Raw genomic sequence first — 17,799 nt, forward strand, 5'->3', positions numbered from 1 at the left:
TATATATAATCCCACCTGGAAGATAGTAAGGTTTCTAAGGTACATGAAGTGGCAGTTTTTGGCAGAAGTGAATGCTGTATCATATTGGCAGCTAGGGTGCAGTAGATCTCCATTTGTAAACCAACAGGGACACACGAGGAACATGAAAGGAGTTAGCTTTATGGAGGAGGCAGAAGATGTTTCAGTCAAGATTAATGATAATGTTGAGAGTAAAAAGGGTGAAAGTATTTATATATTTACTGCCATTGGACAGGGCATCGCAAAGCCCATTGATGGTAGCTGAAAGGAAAAACAGTGCCAGTGGTAAGAATTCTTAAAGAATTTTCAGAAAAGGCTATACGGGAAGTGGAGATGGATACTAAAACCGTAGTAGATGTAAAGGTGAAAAATGTTCCCTTTGAACACACTAGGAAGGGGGATAAGGTTTAGGATAGTTAAGAGAATTCTTCTTTGGCTACTGCTAAAGTGAATCAGGTTACTGGGTGTAGCCTGTTTCATCTCAAAGGCAGAATGTTTCCTTCCTCCACCAATAAAATCTGGAGACCAATTAATATTTGGAGAGATACTGGGGAATCAGTCATCATTAGTGGCTTATGATCCAATTTGTGATCCAGGTGGCTTGGTTCCAGATGGCTCGATGAAAGAAAACTATTAATAGAAAATATTAATGTAACTTGAGAACCTGTTTCCTTTTGTAAGGCCAATTTATGAAGTGACGAGGTTACCTCAAAGAGGTAGATTTGTTATTGGGTAATGATTTGGTAAACAGAGACAGTAATATAACGACGATTGTGTTGCAGCAGGAGTTTGATTGTGCTGATCGTGCCAAACTTGTAAGAATTTTTGTGGCTGAACATGAGACACTTATTGCCAAAAACAAACAATTGAAAGAAAAAACGTTCACTGGAGTGAACCAACATTTACACACAAAAGATGTATTTGCTAATGAAAAAGAGGAATTGGCGAGAACACTCAAGTATAAGTCACAGGAAAATGAATTGCTCATGACTCAGAACTGTTGATTCAATTTAAAATTAAAAACCAAAGCTGTTGAACTGTAAGAACTTCATTGTGAAAAGTGTAATGAGTTTTGAGATAGAATTACGCCTACAGCTAATAAAAAATACAATTATGCCGTAGACTTAACCAAAACAGTGTTAAAGGCGAAGAACAAGAGAAAGAAGAAACATAAGCATTCAGTAATGATAATTCTGAGTGGAGCGAATTCTGTAATCCTACTTGTTGCATGTATTGACTTTTGTTTTGGTTAAACCTTTGTGAATATTATAATACGATGTTTAGTTGTGAAACAAAGTGAAAAGTTTATTGGTATAGATTTTAAAAGTTATAGGGAGGGATTCTAAGTGCCGGATCGAATGGAAAATCTGGGGGAGGTATACATGAAAAGAATCAGAGCGAACTCATCACCGATTTCGGTACTGGTGAGAAACTCCCGCCTCCCGCGCCGATAACGGCCAGAGAATGGCAGGGTCCCGGGCCGTGCATGCGCACAGCTGACGACCTGCAGTGGTCGTGCCATACAACATGGCACCGGTCGTGCATGGACTCATCCCGCCATCCGTGACCCCACAGCCCAGCCCCTGGCCACCCCCCACCAGTTCCCCCAGCCCTCGCATGAGCCCGCCCCGGCCAGCGGCTCGGATCCAGGCAGAGTGTGGCAGCATTGGACACAGTCCGCAGCTACCACGCCGTGTTCACGATTTGTGTGTCCTGCACCATCGGATACTTGGCCCATCGGAAGTGGAGCATCGTGGGTCGGTCAGACGATGAGGTGCAAACAGCATTACGACTGCCAACGGTGGGCATCACAATGAAGCCATTTTGGAGGGGGCGGAGAATCGTAAACGGGCATCAAAATGGCGCCAGCCCCGATTCCAGCATCGGAATCGATTCTCCGCCCGATCGCCGATTACAATTTTGGCATCGGGCAATGGAGAATCCCGCCCATGATGTTAAATAAATTGTTCACCTCAAATGCTGTATCTAACTGATTCTTGAAAGCATACAGTGTTTTGGCCTCTACTGCTTTCCGTGATAGCGAATTACACAGGCCGACCACTCTCTGGGTGAAGAAATTTCTCCTCATCTTAATCCTAAATGGTGAAGAAAGCTTTGCTGTAGTGACACCTCTCGGGGACATGAACCTTTTGTTCTACTCAAATCATAATTCCTTGTATTACTCAACTATTGAGACAATATTATGTGGCTTGAGAATTATTGAGGGGCAGGTTCAAGAAATGGTGCAGGATGGGTAACTGATGAGCCTGCTGATCACTAATGCAGGAACAATTCCATTGCCCAATTAATCAATCAGTTCCACAGACTTCCGTCTGTTGAGTGGAAAGAAAGGTCGCACTCGGTATCCTGTGCCATGTATTGTACTCATCACGCAGTTTACAAAATGTGCTTCCTCCAATTGGCAATTTTAAGTCACTGATGTACACCACAGCACATGATCATCACTCTAGGTGATTCCATCAGCCAGACAGGGCTAATGACAGTGATGTTCTTTTTCATGTATTCATGCACAATAAATAGGAAATTGTGCAAATATTACGGTTTAGAAATAAATAAAGAGCAAAGTTCCTCATCACATATTCCTGTATAAATTAAACTGCTACAATAAATTTTAGTATTCCCATCGCCACCTGACCTCTCGTTTGTTTCATCACACATTTAGTTTTACAATAATTGAGTGCTGATGCCATTAAATGAATGAACTGGCTTTGGGTTGGTTATTAAACTTGACACCATGAAAACTATACCACCATTAGTTCAATCACTGCATCACCATAACCGTGCATTAGTGAGGAAGTTGAACTTAGACACGGCTTTAATTACACAAATCCAGCTTCCTTGCTCCAACATATACAATTGTCAAGTGCTTTGTCTAACAACTGGTTCTCAGCTATTTTTATTTTAATGTCTGATTGGAGAGGGAGGGCTGAATTCTCCCATTTCGAGACTCACAGTGGTATCGCCTTTCCCACTGGCTGGAGTGACAGGATCTCGTGCTAGATTCTGCACTAGCAACCTCTTTAATTATGCACAGGAGAGTTCCTCTCTGAACCAGCGAGTGGGCCGGCAGCTGATTCATCCGCCCACCACCAGGTGGCAGGTTTGAAGGTCCCAGTGCTCTATTTAAATGCCGGCCCAGCACATTCATATCGTTCTCCAGCCTTCATCATACTGTGCAGGATGTCAGCAACCCAGAAACAAAAGACGAGTAGCCTCAAGAAGAGGGCAGCATCAGCTTTCAATGCCAGGCCCTCGAGGTCATTATTCGGGCAATCCAGGCCCACTGGTATGTACTCTAGTCCAGGGATTGATTAAAAAAAACACATCAAACTCACCTCTCTGGCGTGGAAGTAGCAATGCTGCCAACCGCCAGCAGGGCACCATTGAGTAGAGCAGTGTATGAATGATTTCATCCGCTCCACCAAGGTAAGTCCTCTCTCAGTTCCTTCCACTACCAAACATTTAGCATGACGTTGTGTACTCAAACAGCTACTATCTTCACAGATCTCACATAATTGCCCGTAGTGTCCTAAAAAGTAAGGTTAAGGGGGGGTTGTTGGGTTACGGGTATAGGGTGGATACGTGGGTTTGAGTAGGGTGATCATTGCTCGGCACAACATCGAGGGCCGAAGGGCCTGTTCTGTGCTGTACTGTTCTATGTTCTATGTTCTATATCCAGTCATGGTGGGCCCATTTGAACACTCACACTATCAACAAGACTTTCACAACACCGCCTACCCATTTGTCTTGTTGCTCCAACTCCAATCCCTGTCCCTTCGGGATAGGGCTCACCACAGTCAGGAGACATGCATCTCACCCAACCTCTGCTCCATCCCCTCTCATCACATCACTTTGTTTTGTCTCCATACAGGCCAAATATGTGCACAACAAACATGAGCTAGCCCAGATGGGGGAGGGACGGCAGAGACCATCGCCAACAGCGAGTGTGGGGAGGCTGTTGTAGAGATCCTCGGTGAGGACAGGGATCAGTCCTGTCACGATACCGAGTTTGACCTCTCACAACAACCTGGTACAGATCTCAGCCCCATTGTTCCACCCAATTCTGCAATTCAAAGTGAGTGCAATATACTCTGAATTATCTTCAGCTCATCCACTAAATCTGTCCTTTTGTCTTTTGCAGGTACCAGCACACCGTGGCCAGGTAGCCAGCTCAGCAGGACTCCGAGTCCCCGGAACATGTCTGAGGGTGAGGGGGCTCAGGAAGAACCATCGCAGCGCTCCCTGCACCCTCCGCCAGCACAGAGACACCTCGGTGGGGCGTAGTTCAAGGTTAGACTCGGAGTCACTTTCTGGAGAACACCTCACTGACATGCCCACGCAGGGACAGCCCAAGTCTCCAGCACTCCAGAGGGCTGCTGGAGGCTAGCCACCTGATCAGTCCCAGTCAGATCTGAGCCTGTGGAAACAGCTGTCATCTCACTGGTGGAGATACAAAGGGAGGCAGAGGAACATTGGTCAGAGCTTCGACAATCATTCGTCAGAATAGAACGCACAATGGAGAAGTCCATTCACCGTCTATCTGATGTTGTCGCTCTGACATCCAAGCACCTCAAGGCTGCCATGGGAAGCTTGGCAAGGACCATGGAGACTTTGTTCCAGCAGGTATTGCCAGATTTGGACTGGGCCCTGCACTCCATGGCCACACACACTGGTGGCCAATATTAGGATGCAGACCCTGTGGGAATGAAACACCTTGACCTCCCTCCAGGTGTCTCACCTGGCATCCGCATGGACGATGTGTGTCAGCCAGACATGCTGGAGGCCTCCACTTTGGACACCTGTAATATGCTCAGCCGCTCAATCCTCTTTCCCTGTGTCTGCACCAACCACAGCAACGCAAGCTGTAATGGGTGCTTCTTCCCCTGAGCAGTAGATCCTTATGAGGCTGGGCATATCCAGGACTTGGGCCGCAAGAGGATGGCGGCCAAGGTCATGTAGACATCAGGATGTAGCAGTCACCAGGCTGCCTCCATCCCTGCTGGACATCTCAGGGCTGCACCAAGGTGAAGTAGTGGGGTTAGGAAAGTCAAAAAGTTTTGTTGTCACCTCAGGGTCACGGGTGCACCATCAATGTGAATAAATTTCATTTTTTGCAAACCATTTCATGGGTATGTGAATGTAATGGTCAGATGAAAGCATTTTGGCTTTGTCTTTGAAATGCTCCTATTCCGAGGTTCAACCTTCATCACACTACAGTGTCCCCTTTTAAGATTAACATTCGTGTGATGTCAACTCCTGTGCCACTGGTTACCAAGACCGTAAGAAACTACAGAGAGTCGTGAACACAGCCCAGTCCATCATGCAAACCTGCTTCCCATCCATTGACTCTGTCTACACCTCCGCGTCCTTGGGAAAGAGGGCAGCATAATCAAACACCCCTCCCACCTGGGCTATTTACTCTTCCAACTTCTTCCATCGGGCAGGAGATACAAAAGTCTGAGAACACACACTAACAGGTGTCCCTCAGGGATCCGTGTTGGGCCCACAATTGTTCACAATTTACATAGATGATTTGGAGTTGGGGACCAAGGGCAATGTGTCCAAGTTTGCAGATGACACTAAGATGAGTGGTAAAGCGAAAAGTGCAGAGGATACTGGAAGTCTGCAGAGGGATTTGGATAGGTTAAGTGAATGGGCTAGGGTCTGGCAGATGGAATACAATGTTGACAAATGTGAGGTTATCCATTTTGGTAGGAATAACAGCAAACGGGATTATTATTTAAACGATAAAATATTAAAGCATGCCGCTGTGCAGAGAGACCTGGGTGTGCTAGTGCATGAGTCACAGAAGGTTGGTTTACAGGTGCAACAGGTGATTAAGAAGGAAAATAGAATTTTGGCCTTCATTGCTAGAGGGATGGAGTTTAAGACTAGGGAGGTAATGTTGCAATTGCATAAGGTGTTAGTGAGGCCACACCTGGAGTATTGTGTTCAGTTTTGGTCTCCTTATTTGAGAAAGGACGTACTGGCACTGGAGGGTGTGTAGAGGAGATTCACTAGGTTAATCCCAGAGCTGAAGGGGTTGGATTATGAGGAGAGGTTGAGTAGACTGGGACTGTACTCATTGGAATTTAGAAGGATGAGGGGGGATCTTATAGAAACATTTAAAATTATGAAGGGAATAGATAGGATAGATGCGGGCAGGTTTTTTCCACTAGCGGTTGAAAGCAGAACTAGGGGACATAGCCTCAAAATAAGGGGAAGTAGATTTAGGACTGAGTTTAGGAGGAACTTCTTCACCCAAAGGGTTGTGAATCTATGGAATTCCTTGCCCAGTGAAGCAGTTGAGGCTCCTTCATTACATGTTTTTAAGGTAAAGATAGATAGTTTTTTGAAGAATAAAGGGATTAAGGGTTATGGTGTTCGGGCCGGAAAGTGGAGCTGAGTCCACAAAAGATCAGCCATGATCTCATTGAATGGCGGAGCAGGCTCGAGGGGCCAGATGGCCTACTCCTGCTCCTAGTTCTTATGTTCAAAAATAGCTTCTTCTCCACTGTTACTAGACTCCTGAATGACCCCCTTATGGACTGATCTGATCTTTTCACACATCTTCTCTACTGAGTCGCAGTACACTACCCAATGTCTATGTATTTATATTGTGTATTTATGTACGTCCTATGTTTTTTCATGTGTGGAACGATCTGTGTGGACTGTACGCAGAACAATACTTTTCACTGTTTCTTGGTACACGTGACAATAAAACAAATCTGAATAAATGGAGGATAACAGGCTTCGACCAGACTCTTGCCCATTTTCTGAACTACAATCCTAAAAATGACTCAGAGGCCTTACTTGGTGGTCACAGTTGTTTGGGGGGGGGGGGGGGGGGGGGGGGGGGGGGTCTCAAAACATAACTCTGTTTCTGTCCCCACAGTTGCTGTCAAATGTGCTGAGTTTATCTGGAACTTTCTATTTCTACTCCAGAAAGGAGAATCTGTTCATTAATACATTACTACAGCTATGCAAAATCCTGAGGCTGAATTTTCAATACGGAGGTGGAAGTCAGGAGCTGCAAAACAGGAGCTGGAACTGTTTTTTGGTCAGAATTCCGCCTCCATTGGAAAACTAATTGAATTCCTGGGGCAAATTTACTGGCTGTTCACAGCGGCAGGATATTCCGGTCCCACCGATGGTGCACGGCTTTCCCGGCGGCGAGGGGCGCAGTCAACAGGAAATCCCATTGATAATGGCGGGACCAGAAAGTCCTGTTGGCAGGTCGTCCCCGTCGCCGCAGAACATGTGACGGAGCCTGTAATGGACATGGAGATATTGTTCCTGTCCAATTAGAGCCAGTGGGGTGGGATTGGCAGTTGGTAAGACAGAGTGTGGACTCGTTTAGCCATCACTGAGCCTGTGGTTGTCTCGAGGGATAAACTTGAGGTTTGTGCCAAAGCATTCCACAGCACAAGGAGGAAGTGAGATATCACAGGGGAGATGCTCAGGGTAGGGTATGGCAGGGTGGGGTACGGCAGGGCAGACCCTTAATTTCATCGACCCAACCTGGGCCTAATGCTGGACACCTGAGGGAGAGGAAGGGTGACCAGAGGATGACAAGAGGAGGTCGCCTCATCATGCAGCAGGGGCACCTTCCTGCTCAACATCACCTCTCTCTCAATGCCTTCAATTTCTTCTCTCTCACCTCCTGCACCTCCCCCGATGTGTTATCACTCATCATTCTCAAGGTCCACATCTCTCGGAGGACAATTTTCTAGGGAGCACATTAGGCCACCACAATGGTCAATGTCCTTGTTGGACAGTATTGGTAGATGCCACCTGACCAGTCCAGGCACCAGAATCGCATTTCCCAAAGCCCGATGCCCAACTCGAGGTAGCCTTACTGAGCCGGTGGCATTGGCTCTATCAGTTCTGCGCCTCTGATTTTAGGTTCAGTAGAATGGTGAATAAACACTTCTTCAACCGATATTGTCTTGTCCCGTAGCATCCGTCCTCACAGTTCGGAGGCTAGGAAGAAGATCTGAGGTTCCTGGTGGCAGATGAAGGATTCATGGAAGCAGCCAACAAAGGAAGCTCTTGGTGTGCAGATCAGTTGGATGTTGGAGGAGTGGGAGCTCTTTCTGTTGATGGATCTCATTAGAGAGTCAGAATGCAAAAATGGATTTCCTCCACCTGGGGCAATCCAATGGAGCAAAAGCCCAATGCCGTCTTATACCTGCAAGGAATGTCCTATCTATCTCTGGCAAAGAGAGTATCAGTGACCATCAAAACCATTTTTGAAATTCCACTAAGGTCCACAAGTGATCTTTGGAAGGAACCAGAACAGAACAATTTCAAAGTCACAGTGACTGGTGGCAACTGGCAGGGTATGGTGACCATTGTTACAATGGGCGACCTTTATGGGGACAAGCTCTCAAATAGTTTTCTGCGACCATCTGTTCCGAAACACAACAATGACAATTCTTCAAAATTACTGTAAAGTCCTTTGGAACATCCAGAGATTGTGGAAGGCACAGTGCTTCCCTTTACATTCCAGTGACTTGTTATGAGTTGCAGCTAGCTTTACTGTCATGGAAAATCAAGTGGCAGAGAATTCATTCTGGTTCTCCTGTAACTTCAGGCTTCAATTACCTGGAGTGTCTATTTTAGGACAACAAATGATATTGGAAAACTTTCACATATATTTTGGGGAAAATTTTTGTCAAAGATAATAATCTTTCATCTCTCAATCAACAATAATTTTCCATTAGCCCGATCAGAAACACCAGGCATGGTTACAAAGAAGGGTATAAAAGATAAAACCCTGAAAGAAATTGGAATAAAGTCTCTGAGCTCAATAATTAACAGATTTCCACTTGTACAGAGGGCCCATCTATCACAAACATGCAATATATCAATGTGGTATGTAACTGTATGGAAGCAAATGAGAATATTTATACAATCATAGAAATACAAAGGTTACAACACTGGAAACAGGCCAAGCAACCAAATTCACCATATACATTTACTCGCCCCGTTCTTGCATCACGCCATCTCCTTCATTGATCTATCTAATTTAGAATGTTGGCATAGGGTGGGAATATCACCCTCCCCCCCACTCCCAACCCGGCAAAATGTTTTGTGGTGGTGGAGGCATCCTACCATTGGCTGGAGATGGCTCCTCAGAGATCAGGTCACCATTTTGAAAGGGTGGCCCAATTTCTAAGCGAGGTGGAGGGACCACCACACCTCTCACCCACAGGCAATGCCACCCCCCAACACACATGGGCATCACCCCCCCCCCCCACCAAGTGAGGACACCCCACTATTGGGCCGCTGAGGGCCCCCCTTATCAAGCCTTCCCACACTACCTTTCAGGACCAGCCCTCTCAGGACTCCCACCCTTCACCCCTCCCTAACCTTCCAGATGCTGCTTCACATCCACCCTTTACCCCCCCCTCCCCATTCCAGCTCTTTAATGAGATGGAGTTTGCCCTTAATTGGCCTCATTTAGCTTCACGCCGCATCTAGTTGGGATCTGGATCCCGCCAACGGGAGCAGGCCAGTTAGATTGCAATCCCCCGATTTGGGATTCTCGATCTTCCGGACCCGCCTCTGTAATTCGCATCCTCCGCCGACAGGGATCCCGCAGTGGGGTGTCGCTATCGGCAGGGCCAGAAGATTCTGCCAGTGGAAACATCTGGATAATTTTGGCCATAGTTTCTACTGCAACCAATGAACATGGAAATTCATTTCACAACCTGTGATAATGGTCGTGGACATCAGTGAAAGTTCGAGGTGATCTGCATGGCTATATATATCATCAGGTTAAAGATAACTGCAAAATTCAAGGGGTGAGTGTCCTTTGCAGTAAATGGATAAAAGCAGGAAGATTTAAGGAATCAATGCTTTTTCCTGCTCAAATAATACTTTCGTCATCCAATTTCGAAAAGAAACTTGAGCATGTCAGTCGACATGTCGAGGTTCTATATCCCATCAAGTCAAAAGCAGCGAACAAAGGAACACAGAAGCATAAGAAATAGGAATAGGAGTAGATCCTTGGATCATCTCCACCATTTAATAAGATTGTGGCTGCTCGGTTTAGGCCTTCACAGTACTTTCCTGCCACCCCCAATAATCCTCGACTCTCTTGGAGATGAAAAATCTGTCTAACTCAGCCTTGATACATTCAATGACCCAGCCTCCATGCTGTCTGGGGATTCCCCTCTCTGGGGCCCATCCAACAGGAGGTAGAGTGAGCTCATTGCCAAGTATGACCCTGTCTTCAAACACACTTTCTACCTGGATCACTGGGCAATTCTCCGGAGCTGCTTGTTATATTTCTCCTGCCCTTATGTAGAGAGATATGGACTGAGTTCAGCTACTACAGTTCAATTAGGGATTCATATTTGCCCCTTCGTGTTCTGTGTGGCTCAGTCCCATTGATAAAGATAGCCTCAGAGCAGTGAATATAGTATAGAACGGATAAAGTGCTCCACATCATTTCCATTCCCTTTCCTTCATCATTAACAATACAGGAAAAAGCTCACTCGAGCTGAGCCATCTGATGACATCACTGCCCCTTCACTGGAGACCAACAGACTGAAGGAGAAGGGAACAAGAGACTACGTGTCTGACAGAGGGAGGAAGGAAAATTATGAGTAGGAAAGGTGAGAGTTTGGGAATCCAAGGGATGTGTGTGAGGCCAGAAGCAGGTGAAAAGAAAGTTGGGTACCATAAGTCGGCTCTGAAGAAAATATGTGGCCCAATGGGACTGGAACAGGATGTCATTATTCTGAGTGTGTTACAATAACAACCTTACAATGACTGGAATAGGAGACTTTTAAGACCAAACAGAAAGTACAGTGTCATTTGTTTAAAAGCTTTTATGCAGGATATTCAGCTTAATAAAATTCTAAACGAATAGCCTTTAAGTGAGTCTTTGCTCGTTTGATTAAAAACCAGCACTATGCATACTTTAGACAGATGATGTTCACTTAGTTCTATGCTCAATTAATTGTACATCTCACCGAGAAACATTCAGCAACAAGGAGGCACTTTCAGAGCTATATTTTAAAAATACTTAGCAGAAGTGACCACTGAGAAGGTCAATTTTAAAACAGCATGCCCATAGTTGCTGCAATTCTAATCCACAACAGGAAGCCGGACATATTACTCACTCACATCTGTGACACTTGGAGGGAATTTGATGCCATGTTCCTGGAGTTCTTCTCTTTAAACTATAATTACCAGCCGTGCATCCCAGGCAGAATCACCCTGTGATTTACAGCTGGTGAGCCAAACATAATTTGATCTGGAAATGGGGAAATATTTCCGACACCTACATTCAAGGCTGGGATTTAATGTTTGATTGTTAACCCACAGCTACTTTGTGCAACAACTTGTTCTCATTGCTTGCTCTGGTAACCAGGGAAGACCCCCACCTAACCACTCATCCTTTCTCTTGTTCGACATAGTTTGATTATTTTTCAGTACACACTTCCTGCATTATTAATGAAAAACAATTTGCTCCCTGTAGTTCTGACCGAAGATTTGGCAAGCCTGCCTACCTGTCTGTTGCAATGGGAGGCTGCACTCTCAGGGAGACAGAAACACAGTATTATATCCCTGATTTCAGAGTCACACTCCTTTCCAAGGGTAGTTTCTCACTGGGAATGCAGAAAGTCTCCTGCATAATAAATCTAAAATTAACCTTGTTTTCACCAGACATGCATTCTTGAAGTGTCTCATTCCAAGGTGTGAAATTTTCCATTTTGTTTTTACTAAGTGCTGGATCAGAGGTTCACAAGAGAAATTGGTGTGCAGCGCGCCAGCTGGACTGGCTAATTTGAGGGGCGGGCCTTCATGGAGCCAGCAATTTTGGGGCTCTCCTGCCCCGAAACAGGATCCCCTCCCTCACACATAGGGAACCACCTGCACCGATTTCTCCAACTGAAGCCCACCTCCCTGGCACTACCCCCCTGGCAGGGAACACGAGCACAAAATCGCTACCCCCCCCCCCCCCCCCCCCAATGCAGTGAACATTCTTGACGTCTTGACGCATGGAGGGTCATATGAAAATACAGTTGTCAGAAAATCACAGATCAATGGTGGCACAGTGGTTTGCACTGCTGCCTCACAGCACCAGGGGCCCGGGTCCAATCCCGCCCTTGGGTGACTGTGAAGTTTGCATGTTCTCCCCGTGTTTTTGTAGGTTTCCTCCCACAGTCAAAAGATGTGCATGTTAGGTGGTTTGACCATGCTAAAATGTCCCTTAGTGTCCAAAGGTAGGTAGGATTACGGGGCTCGGGCAAGGCAGTGGACCTAGGTAGGATGCTTTTTCATAGGGCCTGTGCAGACTTGATGGGCTGAATGGCCTCCATCTGCACTGTAGGGATTTTATGGATTCTAAGAACCTCTGCTTTTGTCGCTACCTCTAAATAGTTACTTTGGATAGTTAACTGGGAAGATTGGATCGTCAGCTGGAAAGTTGATGAAGCAAAGTGTCACAGATCGATATGTTACACAGTCTTTTCACACTGATCAATGATAAATATTTCTGGTAGCAGTGTGTGTGGGAGAGGATAGCAATTCCAGAACCAGTGTTAGATGTAATCCTCTAAGCAACAGCCCACCTTTAGGATTTGATATGCACCCTAAATCAGTGGTTTCCAAACCTTTGCATCACGGGCTACATATGCAAGTCAAAGGACGCCGTGGAACACGCACCGGAACTCCCCCACCCACTTTCCCTTTCCACCGAGAAAATATTCATCAGAATTAACGGGAACTCCTGATAACTATAAATATTTCATTGCTTCTTGACTTAAATGTAATAAATTCACGGTTTAAAAAAAATTAATTATCACAAGTAATTCATTCATGTCAGACACAAAATTATAGCAGATTCTTACTAAAACGTTCACACCACAAACGTTCATTTGAAACATTCTAATATGTTACTAAAACCATCACAATAATCTCGTTCTGAGAAACTAGTACTGATCTTACATCTGCATCAACCAAACAAAATCAACAGGACCATTAATCGTGCTTCTAAAAATACATTGTTGTTACTCGTGCTAATGACAACGTGGCCCTGCATGCGACAGCCAGTCTGCTTGTGTGCATTACGCAAGTGGTAGAATTGAGTGTTCTGGCCTATTCTCTATGGCGTCAGTGGCTTGTATTTTGGACCAACCTGCAAACCACTTGGTAGGCCCTTGAGAACCAACGGTGGTCCATAGACCACATTTTTAAACCTTTGCCCTAAGATGTAACAAGGAACTGCTGAATCCTTGACGCCGGTGCCCTCGCCCCTCACTTCTCCCTCAAAGGAATTCATCTACGCAATGTCAGATCGGCCTGAGAATGTGCAGCTTTACTCAAAACCGGTCAGAACCGCTCTCCAGTTGACAGACTTACCCACAGTGCTTCATGTTTGGAGGCTTATCCATCTTCACAGCTAGTCTTATCTTTAACTCTGAATCTTGGCTATTTTTTGGAGTGACCATCTTGTGCCAGTCTGGTGCCTTCGGACTGTTTGGAGTTTGATAAAGAATTACCTGAAAGACAAAGAATACAAGGTCAGGCTTTCGATCTGTGAAGGTAGAAACGGATAATGTTGCTCTAAGGAATGTTCTGCAACCAGGAGGATGTCCTGCTTTATCCTTATGGTAAACCTGCGAACAGACAAGCTGACTTCAGATAGATAGTTCTGTCCGCAGCAGTTAATAGTCCTGCGGAAAATCTGAGTATTTTGCTTGCTTTTTTCTTTGACCACTGACAATGATCGACAGCTAAACAGCACCATAGATTTCTATAGCATTCCTCCACTGTAAAGAGGTTTCTCAGGCAAAGTGGATGGTGAATAGTGTACCTGAGAACAGGAGTATAAAGGCTGAAGGAATACCAATCAATGGATCTGTGGAAAATGGTTGTTATTGGAAGAGCGAATGGTATAAAAGGGACTTACGGCAAGAGGAGATTGCAGAGGCGAGGATGAAGATAGTATAATCCATTCCCTGGGATACAGGGAGTCAGTGAATCTTGGTTAAAAACAGAGGTGATGGAGATATGGGATTATTAAAGACAGACCGTTGCCACAGAGGGGAGCTGATGGATACATATTCAAGGAGGATCAAGTAGCCTGTGGTCTCATAAAATAGAAAATTGAGGAAATTAATGAGGGTCTGTTGAATCAATGTCAAAATGAAGATTTTGACCAGCACGGACTCAGTGCCACGGGTGATGTGGAGGCCTCTATCGGTCTCAAACAAGGAGTGGTGGACTGGGAGTTCATTGGGTGATGCCATAGTGAAGAGAGGTTTGAAGCTATTTCTACTTTCTAGAATTGTCCCAGAATAGTATTGGAAAGAGAGTTACAATATACCTTCAGGGTGGTGCATCCATTCTGGTTGAGCTGGTTACTCACTATGTATATTCAAGTATACAACTTTAAGGGCTTGAGTACCTGGACTGTGGGGACAGTTGCAGAGACAATCTTTGTGTCAGGAAGATTGTTGGGAATGGATGCAGGGCAGTCAGGAATATTGAGGATAAAAGCATCAAGATATGTGACAAATGTAGGATTTAAAAAATATTGTGTCCTAAATATTGGGGAAATTTAAGGGTTACAAACCTCGGGTGATCGTGTGTTTGATTGCAGTGGTCACGTTTTTTAAAGAAAAGGGTTTTGTTTTGCACGGCCTGGGAGCCTTTAGGAGCCAGAAGGTGAAATTGACCAGAGGAATGTGTTTTCAGTCTGGTCTAATGCACTGTGGTTTGACTGGGGAACGTCCCTGCGGAGTTAATGTGCTTCCTGCCCGGAGAGTTCAGTTGTTTTGCAGCTTAAATAGATTATCTAATTGCTGGGTGAAGCTAAGAGATGCAGAGTCATTTTGGAAAAGCTTTGAAGAGGGGTTGAAGTCTGATCTGTCTGACATGGAGTCCACAATTCTCTCACAGTAGGATAGTTAGAAATAGGATAGTTAGTCCTCCCCGTGTGTGCGTGGGTTTCCTCCGGGTGCTCCGGTTTCCTCCCACAGTCCAAAGATGTGCGGGTTAGGTGGATTGGCCATGCTAAATTGCCCGTAGTGTAAGGTTAATGGGGGGATTGTTGGGTTACGGGTATACGGGTTACGTGGGTTTAAGTAGGGTGATCATTGCTCGGCACAACATTGACGGCCGAAGGGCCTGTTCTGTGCTGTATGTTCTAAATATTTAAAGCAGAGCAGTCTTGTCTGAAGACAAAGAGGCTGAAATACACCAAGTGAACCAGCTTTTTGAAGATATTCAGCCAGAGTCTGAAGAGATTCTAACAGGAGTCAAATCTGTTCAATAAGTATGTCCTACTATGCCATACTTATTTTAAGATGGATTAAGAGCATTTATTTTCTTCTTGCTTAATGAGGAATTGAGAAGTAGTATTTAAGGAGTAATTGTAAGCTGTTCTTTTCAGATGTGAAGGTAAAGAGTTTAATACTGTATTCCCAATCATGTTTTGTTTTAAAAATACCAAATCCCTATTTATTCATACAACCACTCCTGGAGCGAATCATTCTTTTCGCACAGTCTTATAAATAAACTAAAATATTGGGGCTTCGGTCAACTAATGTCGCCACTGTTGGGGTCTGGTCCTGGATTGCAACACAAAAAATAGTTTTGAACTGGGTGTGGGAGATTACATTGTCCCCCTGAGGCTTAAAGTAGAACCATGGAAGGGGACTTCCTGTCATCTTAAAAATTAAATGGTGGCAATATTTCTGTGTTTTAGAGTTTAGGCTGCCTGCAGAAATAGGGCAGAACTCCCCCATGCCTCCGCCTGCAGGTTCAAGGCTGGGCCAGTGGGGGGGGGAGGGGGGGGGGGAGGGGGAGGGGGGGTGAGAGAAAGGGGTTAGAATTTGTACAGAGATCCAAAATTTGATTTTATACTGGTGTGAATTTCCCACGCAATCCTCTGATGGTGCCTGCCATGGCAAACTTGCTCGTGGCCGACGTGAAGCTGATTTGCATCCCGCTAATGAGATATAGGTGAAGGCCCGACAGGAATCATCACCCCCCCCCTCCCCATGCCAGGTTCTCCATGGAACCAGGATGAAGAATGCCCGGGGCTGCCTCTGGACTTTGGGATGGAGGGCACCAGCAACCTTGGATCCCAGAACATCACAGCAGTGAAGGCTGGAGCATCTATCAGGTGGATCTTCCAGCTTCAGTGTCATCAGGAAAATCCTTTGTCCAGCTTCAGTTTGTTTATGGGGATCTATCGTCTTTCTGCAGGAGATCTTCAATGGTGAGTCAGTGGGTAGTTGTGTAAATAGGCTTCATAGAGAGAGGCTAGGGTGGCCACTGTTGGAATACCATAACAAAATTTGATGGGTTCATGAGATTTAGACCCAGTGTTGAAATATAGAAAAAAGATAATGACCTGCCATGAAAATCTAAGCCACTTGACTTCCAAAGAGGATTTTCACAGTAACTTCATTGCATAGTTAATGTTAGCCTACTTGTGACAATAAAGATTATTATAATTCCAAAAAGTAGGAATCTACCTACGAAGCAGTGAAATCTGTCTCTGTGAACAAGTCCTCTGAGTACAAACCTTTCATTTAGACAGCCCAATAGCTGTGCAGTTTAAATGTTTAAAGGTTTTCCAGCTGCCGGTTTCAATGAATAATGTCTCCCTGCTGTGTTCTCACCTTGGTGATCGTTCAAGTGTCACACAGCTCGGGAAACCTATTCAATGCCTGTTAAAAGCAGGATGCTGGTTCAAATCCACAATGAACCGCCTGCTTCCATCTTGAAATTACTCACCAACAACTCCACTGGCTTTCAATACTGATGTACATGGGAGCCCCAATTAAACCTGCAAGAGAGCAGGATTGTGTTGGATTCTTGACCCTCCAACACCCGTAACTCAACTGGTTTTGGCAGATAAAATTCTACCCAGTGTTCAATTCTAGGCAACACAGCTTAGGAATGATGTCAAGGTCTTGGAGAAGATGCAGAAGAGAGTTTTTAGAATGGTACCATGGATGAGAGACTTCAGTTATATGAAGAGAATGGAAGGCTTCGACTGTCTCCTTCGAGTAGAGAAGGTGAAGTGGGGATTAATGGACTTAATCAAAACTCGATTGGATATTGATAGCTTCTCCAAAGGCAGAAGGGTCAGTAGCCAAAGGACACAAATTTAAAGTAATTGGCAAAAGAATCAGACACAACATGAGAATACTTTTATTTTGTGTAGCTCAATGTTTCAATCATGAATGCACTGCTTGAATAGGTGATGGAAGTAGATTCAAAGCAGGGGTATAGGATTCATTGGATAATTTTACCAAAGAGCTGGCACAGATGCGATGGGCTGAATGGCCATATTCTAGGCTCTACCATTCGATCAGCCGATGATCTTATTTATATATCTTGGTAATTACATCAGTTCCAACACTACTATTCCAACGTATAATTTATATATTATAATTCATTTAGCGACCTTTCCAATTTCATAGACATGCAATATATTGATGGACATAACTTATTTTTAGCTAGTGCATGTAAGGAAAGTTAGTGAGGAGAGAGTTACAGCACAGCTTTAATGATGCACCTTATGGAAACAATGTGCCATAAGTAATCAGTAATCAGTGCAGCTTGGCTCACAATGCAAGATCTTGCATATATCAATGGGTAAAATGTGCTGTAAACAAACAACACCAGCTGGATGTGTCATGCTGTGACCAACTGAGTAAGTCATTGGTGACTTACTTTATCTATGTCATGCTTGTGACGTGCTGTACTGTGGTGAATAAACCC

At 44.9% G+C, this 17,799-nt stretch overlaps 1 protein-coding gene across 31 annotated transcripts in view; it reads right to left on the bottom strand.

The window, feature by feature from the left end:
- cadps2 (Ca++-dependent secretion activator 2) overlaps nt 1-17,799 on the bottom strand; it is an 858,338-nt gene that overhangs the window by 376,632 nt on the left and 463,907 nt on the right. For all 31 annotated transcript variants that reach the window (XM_038780116.1, XM_038780122.1, XM_038780121.1 and 28 more), the window contains exon 8: nt 13,420-13,559. In XM_038780116.1, the coding sequence (XP_038636044.1) occupies nt 13,420-13,559 (140 nt within the window). The remainder of the gene's footprint in view (nt 1-13,419; nt 13,560-17,799) is intronic.

The sequence above is a fragment of the Scyliorhinus canicula genome, chromosome 20 (genome assembly GCF_902713615.1).
Source record: "Scyliorhinus canicula chromosome 20, sScyCan1.1, whole genome shotgun sequence".
Classification (NCBI taxonomy): domain Eukaryota; kingdom Metazoa; phylum Chordata; class Chondrichthyes; order Carcharhiniformes; family Scyliorhinidae; genus Scyliorhinus; species Scyliorhinus canicula.